Here is a 24,798-nt window from a genome sequence, read left to right on the forward strand (position 1 = left end):
AATTGAAATAAATGTAATAGTGCTGGCAGGTCTTCTAACACTTTGATCAATTAGGAAAATCTCCTACAATTAGCAAATCATTACTTTTAACTTTGGGAAGATAAATTGAACCTTGATGCCCCTCCAAAGTGACCCCCACTATCTGAAAGAGGATCAATCAAGAAACATTTCACCCTCAACAAAGATAGCACTTGCAAAAGAATTGAGGCAACCAATAAAGCATTCCTTACCCACTGAAATTCGACTCCAGTAAGGCGCGATAGAGATATTCCATGTCAAAATTGAACCAGTTAATCACCATGAATCATCTGCATGTTCAAATTCAATATTTGCGATGAAACAAGTGTCACAGTAAAAATAAACAATATTTAACCTCTCAAATGGCATCGAAACTTTATTTGATGCCATATTTGCAAATAATGTTTAGTGATAATAAGAAACAGGGGATAATTGTGTTTGAATTGCCTCCAAAGGCTAAGCAAAAGCTCCAAAATAATCATGTTCTAAACAAAAATTTGAGTTTATGTCCGATGAGGGAGATAGCATTTTAGTCTCGATCACATCATATGCTTCACATTGGCGGCCGGCTTGAACCTAGTAGTTGCCCAACTAAATTTGTCGCCTGAAATTAGAATGATAATGGAAACAGTTATGAACTTGATAAAATTCTTTGAAGAAATTGTAGTTACACAGAAACATTAGGCAAAACCAACAAAACTAGAGTTTGGGTTCCTTTCTTCCCAAGTAAAACAACTATGCTATGATCTTGTGAACTGTTAGAAAGATTGCAGTTTCAAAGTTGATCTTGTGAACTAACTGTTAGAAAGACTGCATCACTAGTATTGTAAGACTAGTGAACAGTTGGACTTTCGAATATAATCCATCAATTTTTTCCCCAATGCAATTCAATTTGGAATGGTTGGTTTGCATTAGCAGCTGCCAAGGGAAATTGTCATACAACTGTTGTGAGTTCATGTCGTACCTATGGTCGTTGAAGCCCACTACGGATGAAATGCCATTTAATTTTGATGTACTTATTCCTTTTCATTAAAGTGAATGATATGCAGCAATGCTATTTAAGTATGCGACATTGCATAAACTTCAATGATGATAACGATAGTGTCTTGCCTGCCAATATTTTGAAACACAGCGGTCGATGCAACTGTTTTCACCCATGTTTAGCTCAGATTCCTTGTACCTGACAAAATATCATCAATTTACTTCCTCAGAATAACCACAATTGAAGGGGGAAAAGCATTTCTATTTTGTGGCATAAAACAATACTCATCGAATGAACATTTATTCATCAGTAAGAATCATAAATAACAGGCACGATATGATAATTACATAACTGGAAGTAGACAAAATTTGCAAAGAAAAAAAATTAACAAAATAAAAAGTATGAGCGGGCAGTGGATTAAATGACGGAGGCATCACATACCTTTTCTCGATGCACTTGTCAAAACATATCTTTGTAAGCCTGTTTCAAAAATGAAGAAAGGTTACTCAGATGGTTATTTTTGAAAAGCAAAATATTGTATAATTACATGGAATTAATTGACAGCATCATTTTGAACCCTTTAGCGACATTTACTTGTCCATTCATTTTTGTTTATAGACTCACACACATTTTAGGTATAATTTTAATCAAGCACCACTTGCAATGATTTGTTATCAATTCATGATAATAAAAAAGGATGTGGCTGGCCCCGAGTATCAAGCGCCAAAGGCTCCTCAGCGCCATTATAAACCATACAGGCTGCTGAATTGATGCTGGGGCAGCTCCAGACCTAAAGGGACCCATACAAAAGAATGATTCTACCATGCAATCCACAACTTTGCTAGGAAGCAAACAGAACCTGTTTGGAGAATTCCAAAGGCCAAATTCAAAACCTGAAAGCTCTTTCAAAGCTTATACAATATGCAATACAACAAGAAACAAATTTGGACAGATTATTTCCAGCTGAATCAGGCATGTGTCAAGTCGCATATGTAAAGGATGAGCTTGACTTATGATAATTCAAGCATGCGTTTCAACTTGGATTGCTGACTCGGGAACAAGGTCAACTAAGGCAGGGTAGCATGGCACTAAAGAAAAGCCTTCTACCCAAAAGATAAAGGATTTTTTAGCCACTACATAAATACACACACACACACATAAAAGGTAAACAATAAATTTTGTAGTATTCATAATTCTTTATAATACATATATAAAAGGTAGAGGGAGAGCTCTGTAGTGTCCTAGCGAGGAATAATTCCCTTTAATCTTAACATAGCATCAAAGCCAGGCTCATGACCACTTTCCACAGTCTGTTAGTGCACTGACATTGTCCATCATATCCTCTGCCAATGTCTTCTTCCAAGCTTCTGTTTGCACGACACCACTGAAGCCTGATTAATCACTGACATCAATCCTCTCTCTTGATTCCTCTCCTGCTCTCCTCTCAAATCAGAATCCAAACCTTCCTGATCAGAGCATTGGGTCTTCACAATCCACCCAAACATTGAGAACAAGCAAAATTGCTAGAGCTGTTCCAGTTGTTTGAGTGCTCCTTTCTTCTTATAATGAATCCTCTGCTTGATTCGCCTGCATCATCATCTCCACTCCAATGGTTGTATATCTCCCTAACCGTGAACTTCCAAACTCCATGTGAGCCTTCAAATGTGATGCATCTCCCTGTCAGTCAGTGTTCTGACCGAAAAACCTGCTTGAATCAGAAATTGTGTGTGCTTCCTGTGCATCCAACGAGCACAATGAGCTTCATCCTCCGAACAGTCCTGTCCAATTCTCCCTCCAAAAAACCACTTCTACATTGAAGCTCTTTCCTCAACCAGAGACCTTATTCCTGTGTGCACAGATGTTGCACATACCCCTTGTTGCGCTTCTCTTCAGCCCTAAGTCCGACCAATTTTTGGGTCACTCTAGAGCTCTTTCGTCTGAATTCAACCCCAATATTAAAGGCTAGCAGTGCATCTGATCCATTAGGCCAGCAGCAGATCTAACCCATTGCTTCTTCACCTTTTTATGTCAATCTTGTGTTCACCAGCAAGAACGATAAAACCTCACTGTACATGTAGCATGCTCTAATTCCATTATAATTGTTCAAATCAAGGAGTTGTGGCTCTGGGCTTGGCTGCTATCAGCACTTCACCTCAACTAATCACCTAGTATGCCCATGGAGCTATCTCTACTGTTTGTCTATCCCATACCTCTAGGTCGTCTTTGTAGATTCTAGACTCAAGTGCCTATGAGCATATTTCTAGTAACATGTCTTTCTCTACTATCACACTGCCAACACATTCTACAAATTCATGTCACTATTATCTTTCTCAAGGATGTTATATATTCTCTATCTATCACCATGAATTTTTGGATGCACTAACTTTGTCCACCTAGTAAGTCCATCTAGTGTACTCTGGCAAGTGCATCTTCCTAGATTACGGTCGTCTATGAAAAAATTGTCATTATTCTCTTGAGACACATTGGGCCATTACTCTCCTAACATTTTTTGAATCAACTTTCTTTCCCTTTACACATCCCTATTTGAGTCAATGCAGGAAAGTACTTTACTTTCCTACCCAGATATCTTCTCCACCTCTGCCCATGGACCTCCTTTGCCACTGACCCACCATATAAGGAACCTCTCTTATAGGTGTGTAATCAGCCGATCACACCTCTGAGAGACTCTGTCAACTCCCTGTGACTACCCCGCTCTCTAATCGTCAATCATCATCCTTGATCCCCCTTCTAATTTATCCATTCCATTGTGTTTCACAAAATACTCATTTTTCACTTCTTATCCAGTGTCCCATTTTACATCCTATGCATCTTTATCACCCAAACACTTTGCCTTTATGTTATCTTTATACTTAGAGTTAATTCCTAAGAATGTTCCAAGGGCACTTTGAAATCCAACGTGGCGACAGGCTATGATTGATTGGATGGATTCTCTCCACTTTAATAGCACTTGGGAGCTAATTTTTGAAACTCCACCATCATGGCAAATGAATTTTTCTAATAAGTATTCACCAAATGATATTGTTGATTAGCTCAAAGCCTGCCTAGTGGCAAAAGGGTAAACTGAAAGTTGTGGTGTTGATTACATTCTCTCTCTAATGGCCAAGATCATTTCAATTCACCTCTTCCTCCAAGGAAGTGCACCGTGGGTTGCAAATGATTTTCCCTCTTAAGTGTTCACCATATTGTATTGTTGATTGACTTAAGCTTGCCCAGTGGCAAAAAAGCACACTCAGATTTATAGCGTTGACTACCTTGGTACATTCTCTCCAATAGCCAAAATCGCTTCAGTGTGTCTCTTCCTCAACTAGTTTTTTATCTTTCATTGACTTGTTCATTAACTTGATATCAAGAATGCTTTCCTTTATGTTGATCTCACAGAGGAGGTTTATATGAAGCAACCTTTGTTGCTTAGAGAGAGATTAGTTTAGTGTATAAGCTACAAAAATTTCTGAGGCAATCTCCAACTCTAATTTGGGAAATTCAATTTAACTCTTCTAAAGTGTGGCATGACTGGGAGCATCAAGATCCTATAGATGAAACTTGCAAGAGAATAGGAATTATATTGATGGCATGTTGATGCAAAGTTGCAAAGTATTTTTATCTGAAGATAATACCTGTTAAAAAGTTCCACCCTGTACTCCATTTCACTCTTTGCTATTTCAAGTATCTGCACAATTTTAAGGTCAGGTTGACACTGTAAGTCACTTGAGAAAAAGCATAAACATACATGAGAACAAAATGTAGAAACATTTTACTAGCAAATGCAAATAAAAGGTAATGCATAATATCTTAGTCTTTTCTATAAGGGTAAACATGAATAATTAAGAAATGAACATAACGTTGATGTAAAGAAAAACTAAATATGCCTATGAAATTCTATCTTGGGTGGATAATTAAATGTGATTCATCATACATCCTTGAACCAGAGCTTCCTAGAATCAAATTATCATGTAAAATTTTAACTTTTCCTAGTGTTGCATGATTTAGGATGCTTCATAAGCAAAACCTTAAAACAAAGTCATGGAACGACTTTGAAAGTGCCAAAACTACATAACTTGCACCAAATTGAAGCAAAAGGGTTATATTTCTTCTATGAAAAAAAAACGACGAGTAGCACAATTCGCACCAATTTGAAGGGGGCAAGGGATAATATATTCAGAAGAAACGAAGTTACATAAAAAATAATAATATAATCAGATTAGTAAAGAGCACAAAAACTTGTTTCCACTATGGCCATGTCTAACAATAAGAATCTATTCATTTCACTGAAGGAAATGAGGAGAATTCTAAGTAATCGACAAGGATAGATTTACATACCTGCTCCTTCCCAATATTATTTGCGACATTGTTGGCGGCCATTGTGGAACTCTTGTTGAAGATCCTGAAAGAATTATCACCAGTGAATTTTATACGTTAATCATCCAGAAGCAAATGAACGAAAAATCACAAGTACGCGAAAACAAATTAAAAGGATTCAAATATATAAATTGGACAAAGTAGCGCACTTCTGCAAGCACTGCATGAAACCAAATCGAAACCGAATAAGGGATCCAAATACAGGAATATCGCTTAGAACCAACTAAGAAAAACTATGAGGAGTTTGATTCAGTTCACAAATCTTATTAAGATACTGTTGATGACGATCAACGAAGAAAGATCACTGTTGTTCTACCCCATTGCAACCAAATGTTTATCCACTCGAGAAGAGAAACTCAGATTGAAGCAGACTTACCGGAGAAGAAGCTACTGTGCAATCGCCGAGGACGGAGTGGGCTGCAGCGCTGAGAGCGTAGCTAGCTTGGTCGGCGGCTTCCAAGTATTTCTAGGGCACAAAATGGAGATAAAAGAAATCATTAAAAAATGCCACCAAATTTCATATCAACCCACATTATTTACCTTTATTTTGAAAATGGCTCCTTCCAATTTCTTACCATTAACATAGTGATTTGGGCAAAAATTAAAAAAAAATCCTTTATTTTTATTATATCAAAAGACCATTCCCTATTGAAAAAATATCAAAAAGGATTCTATTTTCTCATTTTATAAATATCTTTAATGTTGTAATTGTTTTTATTAAATTAATAGTAATTTTAAATAAGTTAGAATATTTTTAACAAAAAATATATTTTTAATATAATAATATTTTACATGTAATATCGTCCAAAACTCGCATAAAACATGCACACTCGAACTTGCACTGACTTATCCAGATAATATTTAATTAAAAAAAAATCTACCATCTCAGCGGTCCCATCCGATCACTTTCACACAGAAGCTGCAACTAACTACTACAGAAGAGGACATTGTCTTGACTTCATCGAAATTTAATCCTTGTCCACTTCAAAAAATCTATCCCGTAATAACTAACTCAACTATGTCCAAAAAATATCTGAATAATATCTAAGAACATTTTATGTGGTGAGTCGTCGTACATTTGCTAATTCGATGAACATTCTATGGGACAAATTGGCAAAAAGATAATTATTATACTAGAAAAGCATGGATACAAACAGATTTAGTATTTCTTAAAATACATATATGCTCAACTTATATTCCTCATTTGCTCCCCTTCCATTGGATCATCTTCTGCTTCAGGAATTCTAAGCTTTCAGCCAGTCAAAGCAACAACACAGTCCCCAGCAAAACTTCTTAGGGTAGTCCCTTATGAAAACCTCCCTGCTGTACCCAATTATGTAGAAGCTGAAGGACCGATTGCGCTCAGCCATTGTAACACGAGTGACGGGCACGACAGAGATAATGTGCCTCTCACAGATGACCCTTGCCGAGGGAGGAACCGGCGACCGATTAGCGATAACTTCGGAGGAGAACCTGTTCAACTGATAGGAGTCGGCAAAGAAGGCAGGAGTGCACTGGTATGCCTGGATGTTGCACAGCTGAACCCCCCTTGCTCTATGGAACACCTCATCTGGCACTGATGCAGCAGAGCTGGTGGCACTAACTTTCCGATTGGAGAGTGTCCTCCTGCATATGATACAATCAATACATAGTGAATTCATTATCAGTAAACTATTGCCATCTATTCTGTGCATTCTTGGAGCATGAAAACTGAGGCATCCTCCAAAATGCCTCCAAGGAAGCGCAAGGAAAAGATGATCGAGGCGATAGGTATGTGTTCAGAATCATGGAAGCATAAGTTAATATGAAAAGGATACCAGTATGCATCTCTTTGTTGGATTAACAAATATATAGATAAAGTAAACAGCTCTCAATTTTGATCTTTGAAGACTTTTTCCTTTTCGATAATAATGTCAAACAAAGCACTAGGTTTTCAGCAAGATGATGTGGAATAACTACAAGTTATAGGTGCTAATTACTTGCAAAGGCCAAAAGAGTGTATTTTACTAAAAGACAAACTATTCAAGTGAACCGAATAAAGAATGATTTGGTTTAGTAGTCATTCCTTTCACGAGGTTAGGGACATATCTTAAACATTTTTAATCAGGGTATTTTTAATGCCAAGATATCTTCATACTCCTACACAGCCAATTCAATGACTATGAGCATGATTAATCCCCAATCACTTATAGCTAATAATTATGATCTTTAGTGATATTAATTAGCATGGCTTGATTTGAAACCTGAGAATACAGCATAAGGAGAAACATGAAAACTAACTTTCGATGATATCAGTCTTCTAAGACTTTATCTTGACAAAGCAATTCCTCCTCTTTTCTTGAGGAGAAAAGAATACATAGGAACACAAGTTTCGATGTTTTAGCTCTAATATATATCTGAAACTACCCTCACTCAAGTTGTAGAGGCAGCAGCAAAATTTACCAACCAGGGATGATTGCCTAAGCAACTACTTGCTATGTCAATTATTAGCACCTTTTGCTGCAATATTTTTATGGAAAACAACTAAAGTAATTATAAAACCAAAACACAGTCACCCATGCCCTGTACCAAAAATCTGCCCAACTATCTTTACTAGTTCATTTTGAAGTGCTCTAGATCCTTTTCGAAGATGCTATAATATTTAGACATTCTTGATCTTGAGCAACCTTCAGTTGAAAAAAAGAAATATATGCATTCAGATCAATTAACATCAGGAGCAAACATACCATTTGACTAGTGCAATGTTGCGTGTGATGAGAGAACCTTGTCCTACACATAATTGGCATTTTACAAGCCCACGTGAACCACATGTTGCACATGGTAATTTTCCCTTACCAGAGCATTTTGTACATCTGTTGTGATTTCCATACTAGTAAGTATTCAAAGGCCATAAAACATTAATAGATACAAGATAAGAAGAGTTCTCAGAAAACTTACTTTGTATCAGATCCATCTTGATGTGCAATTAGTCCCCTTCCATAACAAGAAGGGCATTCAGTCATCTGATTTTCTATGTAAAATTCACTTTTTTGACCAGAATTGCAGGTAGGACAGGCAATGTGTCCTCGACCATCACACTCTTCCAGTTTTAACAACACATTTTAAGAATGTCATGCTCATTCATGTGAGAATTAATGCAAGTCATATGTAAAAAACTGGAACTAGATAACTATTTCAAAAAAGCTAATGTCAAGAGGGGATTTATTTAAGTTTAGTAATCTGATAAGACATTTGAAAAGTTTATCATAATGCTTTTAGCAAGAACAACAAATATGCCAAGAGACTAGGATTGGAGAAATAGCAGTTTCCCTACACTTCAATCGTTCTCTGACATCTGGTGGAAGATCAGAGGTCATTTGATCATGCATTAGCATACAAAATAAGAGGTCCATCTAAACTCTGATAATAAGATGAAATACATAGCATGGATTAGGTAGTAAAGCAAACCACTTAAATCTGAAAGTAAAATTTAAAAGAAAACTTGGTGCAAAGCATGTACTGGTTAGAAAAGGTTGAAAACTTGGCATCAAAAGGATGCACTTAAGAATAATCTATAGGTAAAGGAATTAACAAAATGAATTTTGGGTTTGCTAACTATGGTCTATGGGCTAATATCTAATAGAAAACTGGTGGACTAATTTTGAATTTCAAAAATACACATCTATAGGTTTTGTCCCCAGTATAAATATTGACTTTCTTTAAGGAAACCCTTAAGGCACAAGTAATATTTCAAGACTTACCAGAGCATTTCTCAACAGCTTCAGAATGGGGTATATTAACTCTGGTTTCTTTATGTGGCACAAAAAGAATTGGAAATTCAGACCTCAAATCCAGTTCCCAAACCCCAGTTTCGTGGTCTTTCTCTTTTCCATCAACTTTGCCTCCCAAGTATGGCTCTTTTTCTTTAATAGTTTCTCTCTCTTCTATAAAAGTTTCTAGAGTACCAACATATACATTACAGTCATCAATAGAGCATATTTTCCACTTTCGTGCAGGTTGGCTTCCCCAACAACAGCAATGCCCAACATGATCAATAAGTAATTGTCGCACTTCCACTTCATCAAGAATTTGCCTGTAAAATTAATTAGACAGTCAGAATATCGTCTATTGCAAGCATACTATTGACATTACTATAACCAGGAAGAGGTCATAAGTTGGACTTGTCAACAAATTTACTGTATATTGAATGAACAACAATGAATAGATGAGACCCAAAATTCCATATGAGACAAAAGTCCCTAGCAACTACAATGATATCCTGAAATTAGATTAGCTTTGTGAACATAAAAGGATAAAGGTGTAAATTCTTCAGGGATATTATTTGTGTTCAGAGCTTCATACATCAACAATAGCATAACGAAAACAGAAATTTCTGTAGAGAATAAGCAATTCTGTTGGAGACAAATGGTTGTGTATATTGATATTAGCATGTGCTTGACGTTTGGTCTAAAGGAGCAAAAAATTGATGTTTTTTTGTATGTAAAAAGTTTAAAGAGAAAACAAAACAAGAAGAGGCATTGATTCTTTCCCTATCAAGTGCTGGATAAGATATGCAAAATATGAAAGAAAAACAGCAACGAAACATCTGGAAATTTGAGAAAGGTTTGAAACTGACCTGCCAAATTCTTTTGAGCTGTAGCCACCAGAGTAACCGTCGTACCCTCCCTGAGGTACAAGAGCTTGAACTGTGCTAACTGCACCAAAGGAAATAGCAGAATTAAATTTGTTCCATTTAAACACTCCAAAGTAGGTTGGTGATATATGGAAAAATAACCGTTTATCAGGGATTTCAAACATAGGCTTAAACTAGGAATTGGTTATGCCGCAGTATAAGAAAACAACACAGGGTAAACTGGTCTAATAATCCAGAATTTGATTGAAATAATAATACGATCAACCTTCTCTTGGAGGCTTTTTCCAAAGGCCTTCTTTTTGGAGTTTCATTGCCGAAAAATAAATGGAAAGAGATACCTGAATGTTCAGAGCATCCAAAAGAGAACCACAAACCCTAATTCCTGGACAGCACTGACTAAAATCCCAATCAAGGGGTTTCAGTACAATTTTCCGAAATCAATGAGAACGAAAAAGCAAATAACTCCCACGGAGAGAATTGCAAACAAGCACCTTGGGGATGATCAGGCTCGGGCGATCCCACGAGGGCGCCATGGATTGAAGGCGGGTAATAATGATCGGAAGAGAAGACGGAGGCGGCACGAATCTCGTCCACGCTCAACTCCTCTCCGGCGGCGACGGACGAGGGAGGGGCGTGCAGGGAGGGACTCCTCCCTACGAACTGGTACGACCTCCATGACTCCTCCCCCTTCCCAGCCGCTTCTCCTTCCGACGAAGATATCGTTGATTACTGAAGGCGTAAGGAAAAAAAAAGCGATCTTTGATGGGATAGAAGATGAGAGAAAGAGTTGTACCTGATGCAAGCAGAGGTTGTTGCTCCATTGTTGAAATCGAAGAGTATATGCTGCGCGGAGCGAAGCCGGGAAGATCGAGCTGAAGTCGAAGGGAAATGGCCGGCGGATGGTCGAATTTATAGCCCGTCGTCGTCCACGATATTGCCACGTCGAATCTGTACCTACACGATTAACGTGGCACTTTGCGTTTGCGACCTCCAATAGAATACTGCCAAATAGGATGAGAGGGACTTGGGTCGTTGATTATTTGGGAGCTAGTTTTCCTTTTTTTTTTTTCTTATTGCGATTTTTGTATTTTTCTTTTTCTTAGAGGCGAAGTAGGAGGAGGATGATTGCAGTGGGCCCCTCGCACGCGGTGTCGGGTACGGGTTTATTCGGAACATATCGGATTAAACCGTTTGCAATTACTTCAGTCGCAAGACTTTCTCAAATCAACGGTGGATCAGATTCTATAACAGCTGTTAACCGTTTGGCAGTTCATACCTATTTTAATATTTTACTGCCTAAAATTTAATCGAAATATTATTGATATGTAAAAAATAAATATTATATTTGCCACACTATTTTTTAATTTGCTAGTTTTATTAATTATTATTATTATTATAAATATTTGCTGTATGATATTACTCTTTAATTAATTATTTTAATCGGTTTGACCGGTCAAACAGTGACCTTATAATCTTATCGTACAAACGCCGGCCCGGTTCCGACTTTGAGAGGTTGCGGGCGACGAGGTGGAGCGAGGCGGAGGCGATGGGCATGATATTCCGATCTCGCGATTATGGATCAGAGGAGATCGCCTGCTCTCTCGCCCGCCGAGTCGCAGACGATCACCCGCTAGCCTTGCCCTCTTCGACGTCTTCCCAGGTGCTCCTTCTCCTCCTCGCGTTCTGTCCCTTTTGCTGAAGTCGCTGTTCATAATCGTTTATGCTTATCATTTGCCATTTCTCTTTACATTCCGTATCACGTCTCGAGTTTGTGGATTACGGGAACTAAAATAATTATTCATGTGTCGACGAGTTCAGAAAAACTACTTAACAGTTTGTCACTGCATTTCCGTTTGTTTGTGCAAACTGTGGTTGGAATTTCTCTCTCTGCTAATGAGAGCAGTCACATGTAGGGCTGTAAATGAACCAAACATATACGCTCTTAATATTTATTGTTTAGTTATTTTTTTTGGATCAAGTTATTTTATTGTTAAATTCTTAGTCATATTTGTTAGGGAAAATCTTTCTTCTAACAGTTTGTAGGGACAAAGAACAGGAACCTTATTCATTGTCATTTGTGTGTTTTTGGGTAGGGGTGCTTTACCATGAGCTTGTAAGAAGACTGAAAGAGAAGTGTTTTTGAGAAAGTTCTTCCTCGACATTTATCTTATACAATAGAAAATAAGAATCCTCCTTAGGGCAATGCCTGATGCACCTCAGTGTTCTTAATCATATACGCTAATATTAATCTTTGTTCTTACAATTTGTAGAGACCAAGAAACATAAACTTTCCATTATTGCCTTCTTGATAATGAATGAGTGCTGACATTGCTGATTAGCATATTAAAGTAGTCTGAGCATTTTATGTGATCAAATATAGGTTATTCCTGATTCTGATGTCTCTTTTGATGATCCGCTAAGAGCGAATACCGCAGATCCATCAGAATCAATTTTGATCTGGCAGAACAACCGTGGTACATTTAAAAATAAGTGTTCGAGTGAAGCTGATAATCTATTGAAGAAAGAGTGGATTTTACTTAAAGGTTCATTGACACAAAAGTTCACCGGCAGCAATACAATAGCAGTTTCCCAAGTGAGCTTCTCAGGCTTTTTCTTATTTTGTGTCTGATTGTGAAGCAATTGTGATAATCACTCTATGTAATTCTTATTTATCATATGATGTTATTTGTAATTTTTTAATTATGATATGGTGTTTCGATCATCATAACCTAGTTAGATATATTCTATCATTTGCAATTAGGGTTTATTATATCTTGATGTGTTTCTAACACAGGCCACTGTAATCATCCTTTAGCATTACTAAACTGTAATTACACCATCCCTTGCCCTTCTATCAAAAGGTAAGAGTGCCTTGTTTGTGCTCATTACCCTTATTGATACAGAGCTTATGGGCATTGTCATTTTATCTTGTTTGTAAGTGGAGCCAGTATCGATATTTAAAGTAGACACAGTAATATATTATGAAAACAAAAATCTTTAACAAAAATAAGGGGTGTGGCTATATTACTTATGCACAATCAATGATCAAGAGAAATTAGTCAAATGCTTTCAAAACCACTATATATATTTTTTCAATCTACCGTATTAATATAAGAGTATAAGGGATTCATAAGTCATTTCTTTACTATTTTAAATACACTAGTCATGGATTACAAATTTTTTGCGAGGTCGATTGCAATTGGTGTATTGTACTATCTAGGATCAAATTGTTGTATCATCATCTCAAAAAGATGACTTGGCATGGCTCTTTTCTTATGTACAGCAGTTCATTATTTGAATTTTTGTAATTAGTAACGACAGTATGTGATCTCAAAATTTCTTTTTTGTAGATATCAGATATAATAGCAAGGAACAACAGAGGTATGCTACCATTGTAAGCTTGTTAGTTGCAAAGCTATTGAGCAGTGATGTTCTATAAATGAATAAATACTGGTATGTGACTTTTTCATATCTTCTTAATTTAATTTTCTAGTGTGCAGGGGACAAGTCACTAGCAGATATCCACTTAGAGGAACAAGATGACCTAGAAGCTTCTTTGGAAGAAGAGAAAATAGAAATTTCACGAAAGGAGTATTTTTTACGCTTACAAGAACTTAAAGGTGAAATTAATTTGGCATGGAGATCGGAAGATCGCATCAAAGCCTTGAAGTTGTCCATCAGGGTAATTGTTTTGTGATTGAAGCCATGGCCTGGATTTTTTAAAGTTCATTGTGAAGTACCAGCATAATCTGATTTGGTATTTGTCTTTTTGCAGTCTATCCAATACATTTTTGTTAACTTTTATCATCAAATTAATGCACAGGATTTTGAATTGTCTTTGTGTAGTTGTCGAAGCTTAATAAATGCTAATAAGTTATATGGAAAGTGGTTCTTAATAATGTTCGACATGCTTACTCAATTATGGGTTCTCTAAGATTATGTTTTAAAGTGGATTGGTTTTGTCATAACTATATATTTTTTTGTAGCAGGTTGCAAGGCTACTTATGGACACTTCTGTCTTGCAATTTTATCCTACATTGTTTACTTTAGTGGTAGATGTGATGGATATGCTTGGTACGTTGGTGTGGGAGCGCATTAGGAAGAGGGCTGAATATGCTGACGATGGTACATTGCTATGGTCTTTGCCAGGTATTTTTACAAACACAAACCTTCATGGCCTAAAACAAGTTATTTTGGTGAAAAATTATATTGAGTCTTCCTGAGAGTCTCAAGTAGAATTTTCTAGTGCTTGAGTTCAAAGGAACTAGTTTTGAGTTAAACATGAACATCATAGTCATGGTGTTCTTGGGAAAATACTTGATAGCTCAAAATAAATCATTTTGGTTAAAAACCTTTACAATAGAGACTTCCTGGGAACCTCAAGTGGAGTATTCAAGTGTTTTCAAGTAGAAAAAAATATTTTTGTGTTAAAAATTTGGCTAAAACATTATACTGGAGTCTCAAATTTAGAATTTCAACATTTTTCAGTTGAAAACTTGAAACGGACCATTTTGATTGCCCTTGAATATGTTTTGACACAAAACATCTTGTTGGTCCTTTCTAACCTGTTTCAATTCAAAAGAAGTTTATTTTCATTGCTCTGACTCATCTATCCTTTGTTTTTTTTGTGCAAAATGATTATGTTTACATCACAGAAAAGAAAAAAAAATCCGGGAGAGCAAAAGAGAAGGTGCTTGGTTTTGCATTAACAAAATAGGCTGTGTGATTTTGATAAAGAAGAAATTTAGGTGTTCCATGGAATGCTTGCCAATACTTTGATAAAGAAAAAATTTAGGTGATCAATACCATGGAATTTCAACTGTGCTCACCCCTTGCTACTCTCAACTCATAGAATTCATGTAGTTGATCCTAGGTTATTGGAATGCACAGGTTGTCGTTGTTGCATATGGAGGTTTAGTAATTTGGCTCTCTTAAGGCATAGGTTTTCTGGACTATTTAGCAATTTCAAAACTTCTTTTCTACCAGTTCATAATTCTTAGTTCAACCTGTTCTAACTTGCAGAGGACTTTAAATCTGATGATATCTGCTGTGAGGCAAAAGAGACTTGCTATAACTGGTTTTGTAAAATTGGTTCAATTCATGAACTTGTCCCCCGTATGTAAGTATGTTTTATTTATTGCCTTTTAATTCACAAAATTTCTTCTGCATACCAACTTTAGAATATGAAGACGTTCATATTTTTTCTGAATCACAGTTACATGGTTAATCAGATTGTTTGATGCTTACATGATCTAACTGTGAGCAAGAAGAAGCATTGGATTCATTCTTCTTGTGATTCACCTAACACTTTGTTAACTATAGCTCACAAATGGGGTTTATGATATTTCCTGATCGTATAGACTAAAGAAACTGTTTCTGAGTCATGTAGTCATGGTTTATAATTTCGACCCATGCCAGAGTTTCGGTCCCGAACTGGTGCGATACAGTTTCAATACCGTATCGTGTAGTGCCGATACAATTTCATTACTTTTTTTTTAATTTTTAAATATAAGTATATATTAATTTTATTAATATTTGATTATTAAATATGTTCACTATTGATGTTATATTTTTGAGGTGGTGAGTTCATATTTCAATTTTTTCTCATAAGAGAATGGCTATTAATTTTTTATAAAAATTATTTTAAAAAATAAATAATTCTCAAAATTCAAAACTAAATCTAAAATTATAAAATTATTTGAAAGATTTAAAAAGATAAATATAAAATTATTTGAAGGTCTTAAATTATTTTTTGAATGTATTTGTAAATTTGTAATTTTTTAAAATTTATTTGAAATGTTCAAGAATTATATTTTGAATTTTTAAAAATTATTTTAAATTCACATTCAATTTTCAATATATATTTTAAAATTTAAATTATTTTATAAAATTTTAAAATTATTTAAAATAATTCTTAAAATTTTATAACTATTATTAATAATATCTTATGTTTATAATTATTATATATAATTAATAGTTATACAATAATTAATACCTATTTAAAAAATCAACCTTAAAAAAAAATCGTGGTTGAATTGTAGTAGCAACAACGACCCCGTAGAAGCCGATGCAAGGTTGCATCACCCTTCATGCTTGATGGAGGGCCACGGCTTCCTTGCGCTCCCACTGAGGGTTGTGACACCCTTTGGTCCCCACGGAGGGCCACTGCGAGATCGTGACACCCTCCACAACCTTGCGGTGACCTTGCAAGACCGTTGTGAGGTCGCAAAGGCCTCGTTCTTGTGGTTGTTGTGCCGACACAAGGTCGCGATGGCCTCGCGGTCGTGGTACCGACGCGAGGTCGCAACGGCCTCGTGGTCTCGGTGCCAGTAGAGTACCAGTGCTGATGCCGTGTCAGAACAGTAAATCCATCCGTTTCGGGCGACATGGCTTGGCATTTCAAACCATGCATACAATCCATGTTAATTGGATGAAGTTGGTAGCCATTCGAATATGCTATGATTAAACAATCTACTTTTCACACATCAGTGATTCTTTGGGAAGGCTAATGTGTCAAATTCATCCTGCATGAATTAGATGCTAGTTAAGCCACTTCTTGTATTGCTATGGATCAGTTCCCCTACTTACCATAGCAAAGCATGTTGGCCCATGCTCTTTTCTGACTTGATAGTCTTAAGTCATTCCATCGATTAACTTCCATGCTTTTAGTAGTAAGTTGGGATCCTCAGCCATCACAGCAGGTGTCTTCCTATTTAATTGGGATAACAACTATTCCTGCACCATCTACTGGTGTAAACTAGAACCTATGTTTCATTTAAAGCACCACATTTTTGTTTGTGTATGATTTGTGAAGTTGTGGTATGTCAAACCTGGTTAATATTAAAGAATTTTTTAAAGTTATAATTTATCAGGTTCTGGAAGTACTTTTCTTTGTCTATCTGACATCAATTCCTTCCTGTCTTTCTGTCTTCCCCTTTGCTCTCTTTCGAGTAGTTGGTCGAAAACATAATTTATGTTGTTTTTCCTAGCAGATAAATTTATGTTTCTGTTTCCTCTAAAAAACATTGTTATTAATCTCATTCCTTTTGGTGTTAATGAAGCTACTGAACTTTCTTGTCTAAATGATGCACATATTCTATACTTGAAACTAGTTGGACTTCTCATCAATGTTATTTCATTTATATGCAAGTATCTATGTCAACCTCTCAGAAAACCATAAATAGGTTTGAAATTATGCATGCTATGTTGTTGCTTCTGCAAAGTACATCTATTCAGATTGAGCAAACTATCTTAAAGATTCAATGCTTGAGTGTGCGACAATGATGCAAATTTTCATAAGACAAAGTTGTCTTAAACAATATGCCTGAGAAAAAAGGGAAACTACTCTTACTTTAATCAAATTTGATTTTAACTGCAATGCTTAATTGTCGCTCATACCATGAGGCAATTGATGGCATGCTGAGTGGGACCTTCCTTTCTCATCATGGTGCAGGAAGCTTGTACATATCTGTAGTCATAGTTGTAATCAGTTGGATACATTTGCTTGAAATATTAGTATAGCATGTCCCTGCAGCTTTCTATATGTGCTTTCTCTATTTCCTTTTTTGTGCACTCAAGGCAGTTATATGACATTTTTGGAACATATTTTGTATGCCAGATATTTGGAACTTGGCATTTTACGTTGTTGGCGTTTCTTAGACAATAATTTCACATCTATACTTCAGCGCTTGGTGATGATGATGAGAGGAATAGCAGATCCTCTTGCATCTGCTTATTGCCATCTTTATCTAGCTAACTCTGCGAGATTCTTGTGTCCTGGAGATGATGGTAAAGATGAATTTTCATATGAACCATTCTTTTTTTCTCAATATAGAACTTTGCACTTTCTTCATTTTCTTATTTTTTAATTTTTCTTTTGCTTCACCTTTACTTTTCACAGAAGAAATTCCTTCAGATATATCTGATTTGCAGGCTTTGGAGTTCTGCCAATTATAAAAAAAATTGATTTCTATGTTATGTTTTTTTTTTCCTTTTCTTAATTGGATATGATTTGTTGCCAAGTGAAGCTCTTCACAATCTTCTCAGTTGGATATTTGATCATGTCCCTTCATCACCTCTCTATTCTACTAAGGCGGATCATTTTGGATAAGGAAGCAGTTGGGCGCCATTTTTCAAAGAACAAAAGGGTTCTAATAAGTTTAATGGAACCTTCCATTGAGTGGATTATGAAGTGTATATTCTCCCAAGGTTATCAGGTTAGGATAAAAAACCTACTTTATTTGATGATTTGTAATATCTCGTTCTCAGGATAATTGCCATTAAGTACTGTGTATGTGCTATTGATGGTTACTATTTCCAATATTTACTAATCACATTACACTTCTCCATTCACTATATTCTGTCATTTGAACTCAACTTGTTGGTTGGTGAAACAAATGAATGCGTTTGCTTGCCTTATTTCATTTTCCATGTTAAGATAAAAAAGGTGGAAATGAAGTCTTTGCTTCCCTTTTGTTATTATACATTATATTGGAGATGGAAGATTTTAGATAACTGTGCTTGTGCTAAAGCTTTGCCAAAAACCTTGAAAAAAGATTTTGGCAAAATTGACATAAGAAATGCATGATTATATTGTTTTTCTTGGTTGATCAAGTTAGCACATCGAAATGAACATTCACAACCTCCAAAATTATCTTACTTTCATCAAAATGGAAATGGCTCATGCTTTTGAATTACAATATAACTTGAAAGAGAACAACAGTCCAACATTCTGCATATTGCATACTACTGTATCCTCCTAACTTGAAGATGATAAGGAACATATAAAGTAAGAAAGAATCCAAGAAAAAAGTTAGAAGATTAGATGGGGAGGGAACTTCCTTCAGAGCCATAAATTCCATCTCTCATTCCAAATTGGAAGTGAAAAAATCAATGCCATAAATTTCATCTTTCAATTAAAATTGGAAGTGAAGAGATGGACGTTCGACTTCATTTACTACTATATTACTCTAAACCTCTAAATTAGGTCACCAGAACCACAAGTTTAGTTGTGCAATTTTAGATACTTACAATCTTACGTTGTCTATTTACCAAATTATTGAGACATACAACTTATTGTTGTTTTACATTGATGTTAGGTCTGGTACCTCATGTTTCCTATCACTCAATACAAGTAGCCTTCTTTTGTTTAAACAAATTAGTAATTGAAGACGATTCAGGCCAATAATTTATTCAGCAAAATGATCTGCTAGAATCACTAAATGTTTTACTGTCTAAATCTGTTAGGGTACAGTCAATCCATATCAGTGTTGTCTAATCTTAAATGTTAGCTTATTTTTGGTCAACAGTCATATGGCTGTTAATAGTGCAACTCATTTTTGACAGTTAAACTCAAACTAAATTTGCTGACATGGTTAATGTTATTTGATTTGAAAGCATCATTATGAGGAAGTTGCATGAAGAGGAAGGAAACAGGTAGATCAAGATAGTGGAATGAACAAAATGGAAAAATCCACAACTACAACAAGAAGTAACAAAAAAATTTGTGACATTTTTTTTTATTGATGGAAAAGTATCTAACAACCTGACCGTATCAGATACAACCTAAAATTTGGATGTTTATCAAGGTTACATGGTTGGATATTTTCCTTTAAGAAAATTCATGTTTTGGGTTTGGGTTTGGTTTTGGGTCTTGACATTGTATATCATGGTTTCAAGTGCCAAATCCAATTGGCCATTTTGGCTGTCAACCAATTTGATAGTATGCTGCCTGGGGTAAATATCATTGTGCCCCTTGTGCTGGCATAATTTTGGTGGTATCAGCCAACTAGTATTGCCCACAACCATCCGAGGGAGGAAAATCTTCAATCCATAACTCTTACTTTGGTTCGGAGATGAAATACTATAAAAAAGTTGAGGGGAAACACCGATTGGAGCACCAACAGTAACAAAGAGGTTTGCCAGAGTTAAGAAACCAAGAAGCACCCATAATCTGTGTTTCTTCCCATAACTCATACTTTAGTTCGCAGATTAAATACTATATAACAAATATAAGAAAAAGAGGAAGGGAAGCACAAATTGGAGCACCAAGATTAACAAAGAGGAGTATATCAGAGTCAAAGAAACCAAGAAGCATCCATAATCTGTGTTTCTTCTGGTTCTGATTATGCCAATCCAAATTTAACTTCTAATGGGTAGCGAAGACATATTCGTAGACACATGGAGAAACTAGTTCCAATACCAAATATCTAGAAGTATTGCTTACTTTGGTTCTTGAAAAATTATAATGTTGGATCATTGGGATGCTTAAGAATCAATGCTCTCATCTGATGTACGACAAGTATTAGTAAGGAATAATCATTAGTTGAGATGGTTGGTATATTTTTGTACTTGTTTCTCTATCCTTAATTCAATTGACTTTATAACTGTTGTAGGCTTACACTTGAAAGCTAGTAGAGTTAAGTGAAAGGGGGTCTTAGGAATAAAACTTGTTTGTGCTTATTTGGGCTTGCTGCTATGTGGCAAAACTACACTGTTCTAGTTGGGGAATGAAATTCTAGTATTGAATGATGCTTTCAACTTTGCATGATTATTAGCAATCTATGAAAAGATTTTCAAAGAATTGAATGTTTTTATCCAATTTATTAGTGAAAAATCACGAGATGGAAAGTGAAGAAACTTGATTTGGTGGAAATCTGAAATCTGATCCAACTCAGATCTGACCGGACCAGGTTTTTCTCCATATAGATGGATCGACATTGGGATCATATCTCTTTCCATGATTCCTTGCTTCCTCAAAATCTGACCCTAATTGTGTTAACACCTATTATTGTTGAGAGGGAGGACTGCTATTGTTTGCCATCCTTTTGCAACCAGTAATCCATTGCTTTTGCTTTCTTCTATCAATCTTGCAATATACCATCCACCTGCTGTAAGATAGAAGATGACACACAGAAAGAAAAAGAGACGAAAGATAGTTGTCAATCCTTTTGAAGCAGGAAACTTAGAAGGTCTTAAAATTCACAGGAAAATTTTGATTATTTAGCTTATTTTTGTTTTGAATTATTCGTCGCTACTTATTACATTTAAATGGTAAGAAAAAAAACAGTTTGGTATTCTGGCTAATCCTTATCTTCGAACACAGGTTGATAAGCTTGGCTTGTTTCACATGATGTTTGATAAAACTAGTATTTGACCAAACAACTATGATAGTATATTGGTTCTATATGAATATTAGAATAATGATACCTTCTTCTTCTTCAAAGAACATGCATATATTGAGCATATTTTTCTCCCATTGGCATCATATTTACCTTATTTTAGATTTCTGAAAACTAGAATGCCAGGAATATATTTGAGGAGTTTGGTGTGGGAAGGGATCTATCAGTTACATCCTGGAAGTTTCCATGTGTTTCATTAGTTCTTCATTATCTTCTTAAACAACTTCCAGCTAATGTTATCAGTGACAAGGCAGTTGAGATTATAGATTTTGTCGAGCAAAACAAAGACATCTCTGTTGAATCTGTATGTTGTCTATCAACTTTTAGCTTATAGAATTGACACAGTTTTATAGCTTTCTCTTACTAAATTTAGCAACTGTTTTTCTGCAGCATTTGGTTTATAGGCAAGTGGGACATAAACTCTGTGAGAGCCAACTCTCATTCAATGCCAGTTGTGCTGTAATGAACAGAATTATGCAGGTAGGTTGATCATTTCATCCAGAAGAACTAGTATTGTACATTTTGTTCCCTGATTCTGTTAAAAGATTAATATTTTTATACACATTTTCATTTGAGAAACTTGAGTTCATCAATTTGAGACAGAGGATAAGAGAGGAAATGTTGAGATGACAATCAGGAAAACAACTAAATGCTTAAGATCTGACAATTTTCACTATCATCTTCTCTCTCTTTTCTTTCCTTGAGGAATCTGTAATAATTATTTTATTCCTTCATGTTTTTGATACCTTCTCTTTCTTGTTTTGAAAGATTCTAACTTTTGAGGCTTCTCTCACTTTCAAATTGCCTGTCTTTTATAAAATTCAATCTTGGACATGAGTGCCACCACTTCAATGGTTGCAACTTCTACAAACTAAGACATTTGAGTGCTACAATGATCATGGGGTTCTGTAGCCAACTTATTGGATGCAAAGGTTGAGGAAAGACTACCAAAGACAGGAAGAGAGCATAGGGGCAGAACTTGGGTGGGGGAGGGGCTTGCTATTGATACGAAAGATGAGAGTGATGTAGGTATAAATGATCAAGGATAATTCAGTATGAAGTTGTCAAAGTGTTGTGTGATTGAGGAGATTGTAACTAGAAAGCTATCTAACATCGTTGGGATTTTCAAATCTGATTTTAAAATTTTAAAATGTAAAATATTTTAAAGTTGAAAAGTAGTTGGATTATTATTAGAAAAAGTCAATTATAGTTTGTATTGGGATAAACTGAGTCGCTATTTTACAAAAAATGACTTTTATTGTGAGTGTATAAAAAAGAATTAGGATCCTATGTATCAGGAAAATTTTCACTTAATAAAAGTTCCTTTAATTCTCTATGTGAGATACTTTTTTCTGTTTGCTTTATCAATATTGTCATGATGATTGTGTAATTCGAGGGTTCAATTTAGTGTCTCATCAATTAGTATTAGAGACAAAATCTGGTAGTTCAATCTTTTTTACCTCTTCATTCTTCATCATCCTGTACCAAACTATACTTATGCGAACAAAGAGCTTAAATTCATGAAAACTAAAACAAACCATTCTAATAGATTATAGTAGTTATTATTCTTTAGACACTTCTTTATTCAAGAATAACGTGCACACAAATCTATAATTACATTATTTTATGTCTAGAGAAGAATCAAACTATTTTAAAAATAATAATTGTTATAAGCTTATGTGTGTCAAACAGATGCTGATGTTTTTGATATTAGAATGAACCTGATATATTTCTTGATTGTTTAGATGATATTAAAATTATTTTGAAAAAGATAATTTGTCTTACACTGAACAAGTGCGATTTGCCATACACTTATTGGATCCACTTAAAATTATTAGCGATGGTGTCCACATCATTAGCGATCCATATGCGAACCTATCACATATTGGGATGAAATGAAAATAAAATTGATAAAAATGTCCAACCAATCTTTAAGAGACAATTGCCTAATATGTATGTAAAGTCAAAACAATCTTCTTTAAGTGAATTAAACTCAAAAACAATATCCAAAGACCTTGGCTCAATTACAATTGAAGAACTTTTAGTTAAAATGAAAGGAATGTGATTAAAGAAGTTTTCTGACTATTTGGCCCTTGAAAGTCCTTCGCTAACATTACCTTAGATGAGCTCCCTTAGCAATATAGTCTTAGAAGAACCTCAAGTTAACTTGAACACTTTGGAGACTAATCAATGTGATCATGACCACAATGTAGGCTCCCAGATTATAACTTATTCATGTTATTTGATATGGTGGATAGAGAAACCTACACATGGCAGAACCCAATCAGAGGAAGTCAAGCAGAGGTGGAGATCAAAGCGGGCATCCGAGCTCTTACACTCGGCCCACCAGACTCCATTGGCTCAGTTCGTCAGACTTCCCCGGCTCGGTCACTCGACTCCCGAAGGACGTGGGCAACGTAGTCGTTTATTTCGGAAGATGTGGACAAACACATGCAACCCTTTAAAAGGTTGCCTGCTTCTGCAGGCGCAAGTACGCGCACACACACATCCAAACTCTTTCTACTACTCCATTGCTCTAGACCGTTATCTAGCCTCGTGTTAACTTGAACATCGGAGTGACCATACTGATTCCAACCTTGGCACCCATTCTAATATTTGGTTGAGTGTTGCAGAGATCCTAGACATTTTTTTAATCATCGAAGCCTCCAATATCTTCACCTCAGCAGTTGCCTCTAGTCGACTCACTAGATTTGATGCGTCTAGCTCCTGTTGTATCAGACGCAGCTGCTCTACTTGGGCTAAGAGATCATATTTGTATCGCTCCACCTCCACCTTTGCCTCCCCCAATTCTTGACTGGGAGGGATCTACTGCGCTTCCAACTTGGCCAGTTGAGCTCTCAGAGAGGTCAGCTCTATCATCTCAGCCTATAGCTGCAATATGGATCAAAAAATATACAACTTGACGAGTAACCCCACCTTGGCATGGAAAATCCTCCTAGTTCTTACCCCGACCGAGTCTAGTGCTATCGACTCCGCTAGAGATCCGAAGGACTTACGCTTCGCCTCCTTGGTAGTGTCAACCCACATCGAACCCATCCGACCAGTTAATTTTATTATGATGCTAGATCAAGGCGTTGGAGGGACCTCTTGTCCCTAAGGTGGATGTGGAGAACTCGGACTAATGGGCCAAGGTATTGAAGAGAGACCCCCCCCCCCCCCCCCCCCCCCCCCCCCCCCCCCCCCTTTGAGACCTTGGTTCACTAGAATGAGAGTCTGGCTCGACCAACGGGGACCTTGCCTCAACTGGCTAAATGGTTGGTCAAACAGCCACCAGTAGGCTCTCTTTAGTTGAAGGTTCTTGCGATCGACGTCTTTCCTACTAATCCTCAATGGCTCTCCTGACTCGTCAGAGGAGGTGGGGTGTTGGAAACCCCTTTATGATTGCAACTATATTGCCCGATTGACTGGCAGGTCGAGCACCACGCTCCTCTAGTTCGGACTCGATCAGCTTCAGACATTGGTTGAGAGGGAGGCTCTCAACACGGTCTTGGCTACACAACAAAAGAAAATTTTTCAGTTAGCTATGACATAAGGTGAAGACAAAAAAAAATTCTTACCAAAGGTTGAGGGGAGCTCGGCATCAATCG

The 24,798-nt window shown here is 36.2% G+C and overlaps 3 protein-coding genes across 5 annotated transcripts in view; 1 reads left to right on the plus strand and 2 right to left on the minus strand.

The window, feature by feature from the left end:
• Positions 1–294: 294 nt before the first annotated feature.
• LOC141811952 (mitochondrial import inner membrane translocase subunit TIM10-like) lies at positions 295–5,838 on the minus strand. The gene is made up of 6 exons (XM_074700038.1): positions 5,754–5,838; positions 5,339–5,402; positions 4,636–4,688; positions 1,442–1,480; positions 1,129–1,198; positions 295–622 (listed from the first exon to the last, which is right to left on the minus strand). The coding sequence occupies exons 2-6, from the start codon at positions 5,378–5,380 to the stop codon at positions 572–574; spliced, it is 255 nt and encodes an 84-aa protein (XP_074556139.1). The 5' UTR covers positions 5,381–5,402; positions 5,754–5,838; the 3' UTR covers positions 295–571.
• Positions 5,839–6,487: 649 nt separating this feature from the next.
• Positions 6,488–10,894, minus strand: LOC141811897 (uncharacterized). 2 transcript variants are annotated; one of them, XM_074699971.1, is made up of 7 exons: positions 10,804–10,894; positions 10,502–10,714; positions 9,993–10,071; positions 9,118–9,449; positions 8,315–8,456; positions 8,104–8,229; positions 6,488–7,003 (listed from the first exon to the last, which is right to left on the minus strand). In XM_074699971.1, exons 1-7 carry the CDS (start codon positions 10,829–10,831, stop codon positions 6,622–6,624), a joined length of 1,302 nt encoding a protein of 433 aa, XP_074556072.1. In that variant the 5' UTR covers positions 10,832–10,894; the 3' UTR covers positions 6,488–6,621. The 2 variants fall into 2 exon arrangements, with proteins under 2 accessions (XP_074556072.1, XP_074556073.1); XM_074699972.1 differs by lacking the exon at positions 10,502–10,714.
• Positions 10,895–11,537: 643 nt separating this feature from the next.
• The window catches only part of LOC141811922 (uncharacterized), a 35,516-nt gene continuing 22,255 nt past the window's right edge, over positions 11,538–24,798 (plus strand). For both annotated transcript variants that reach the window (XM_074700001.1, XM_074700002.1), the window contains exons 1-10: positions 11,538–11,670; positions 12,391–12,603; positions 13,361–13,391; positions 13,511–13,692; positions 14,000–14,159; positions 15,033–15,129; positions 17,629–17,798; positions 18,057–18,226; positions 21,309–21,494; positions 21,581–21,670. In XM_074700001.1, the coding sequence (XP_074556102.1) occupies positions 11,557–11,670; positions 12,391–12,603; positions 13,361–13,391; positions 13,511–13,692; positions 14,000–14,159; positions 15,033–15,129; positions 17,629–17,798; positions 18,057–18,226; positions 21,309–21,494; positions 21,581–21,670 (1,413 nt within the window). In that variant the 5' untranslated portion in view covers positions 11,538–11,556. The remainder of the gene's footprint in view (positions 11,671–12,390; positions 12,604–13,360; positions 13,392–13,510; positions 13,693–13,999; positions 14,160–15,032; positions 15,130–17,628; positions 17,799–18,056; positions 18,227–21,308; positions 21,495–21,580; positions 21,671–24,798) is intronic.

This window comes from Curcuma longa, chromosome 17 (assembly GCF_044706935.1).
Source record: "Curcuma longa cultivar G26 ecotype Majalengka, Jawa Barat chromosome 17, ITB_CL_G26_1.1, whole genome shotgun sequence".
Lineage (NCBI taxonomy): Eukaryota > Viridiplantae > Streptophyta > Magnoliopsida > Zingiberales > Zingiberaceae > Curcuma > Curcuma longa.

What these genes read in the sequence shown, in the direction of transcription:
- LOC141811952 (XM_074700038.1), bottom strand. Translation starts at nt 5,380, where the DNA reads ATGGCCGCCAACAATGTCGCAAATAATATTGGGAAGGAGCAG. An exon ending in ATAATATTGGGAAGGAGCAG is followed by an intron (nt 4,689 to 5,338) that starts GTATGTAAATCT and finishes AAAATTGTGCAG; the next exon opens with ATACTTGAAATAGCAAAGAG. An exon ending in AGGGTGGAACTTTTTAACAG is followed by an intron (nt 1,481 to 4,635) that starts GTATTATCTTCA and finishes TTTTTGAAACAG; the next exon opens with GCTTACAAAGATATGTTTTG.
- LOC141811897 (XM_074699971.1), bottom strand. Translation starts at nt 10,831, where the DNA reads ATGGAGCAACAACCTCTGCTTGCATCAG. An exon ending in CGAGCCTGATCATCCCCAAG is followed by an intron (nt 10,072 to 10,501) that starts GTGCTTGTTTGC and finishes CCTTTGGTGCAG; the next exon opens with TTAGCACAGTTCAAGCTCTT. An exon ending in AGCTCAAAAGAATTTGGCAG is followed by an intron (nt 9,450 to 9,992) that starts GTCAGTTTCAAA and finishes TTAATTTTACAG; the next exon opens with GCAAATTCTTGATGAAGTGG.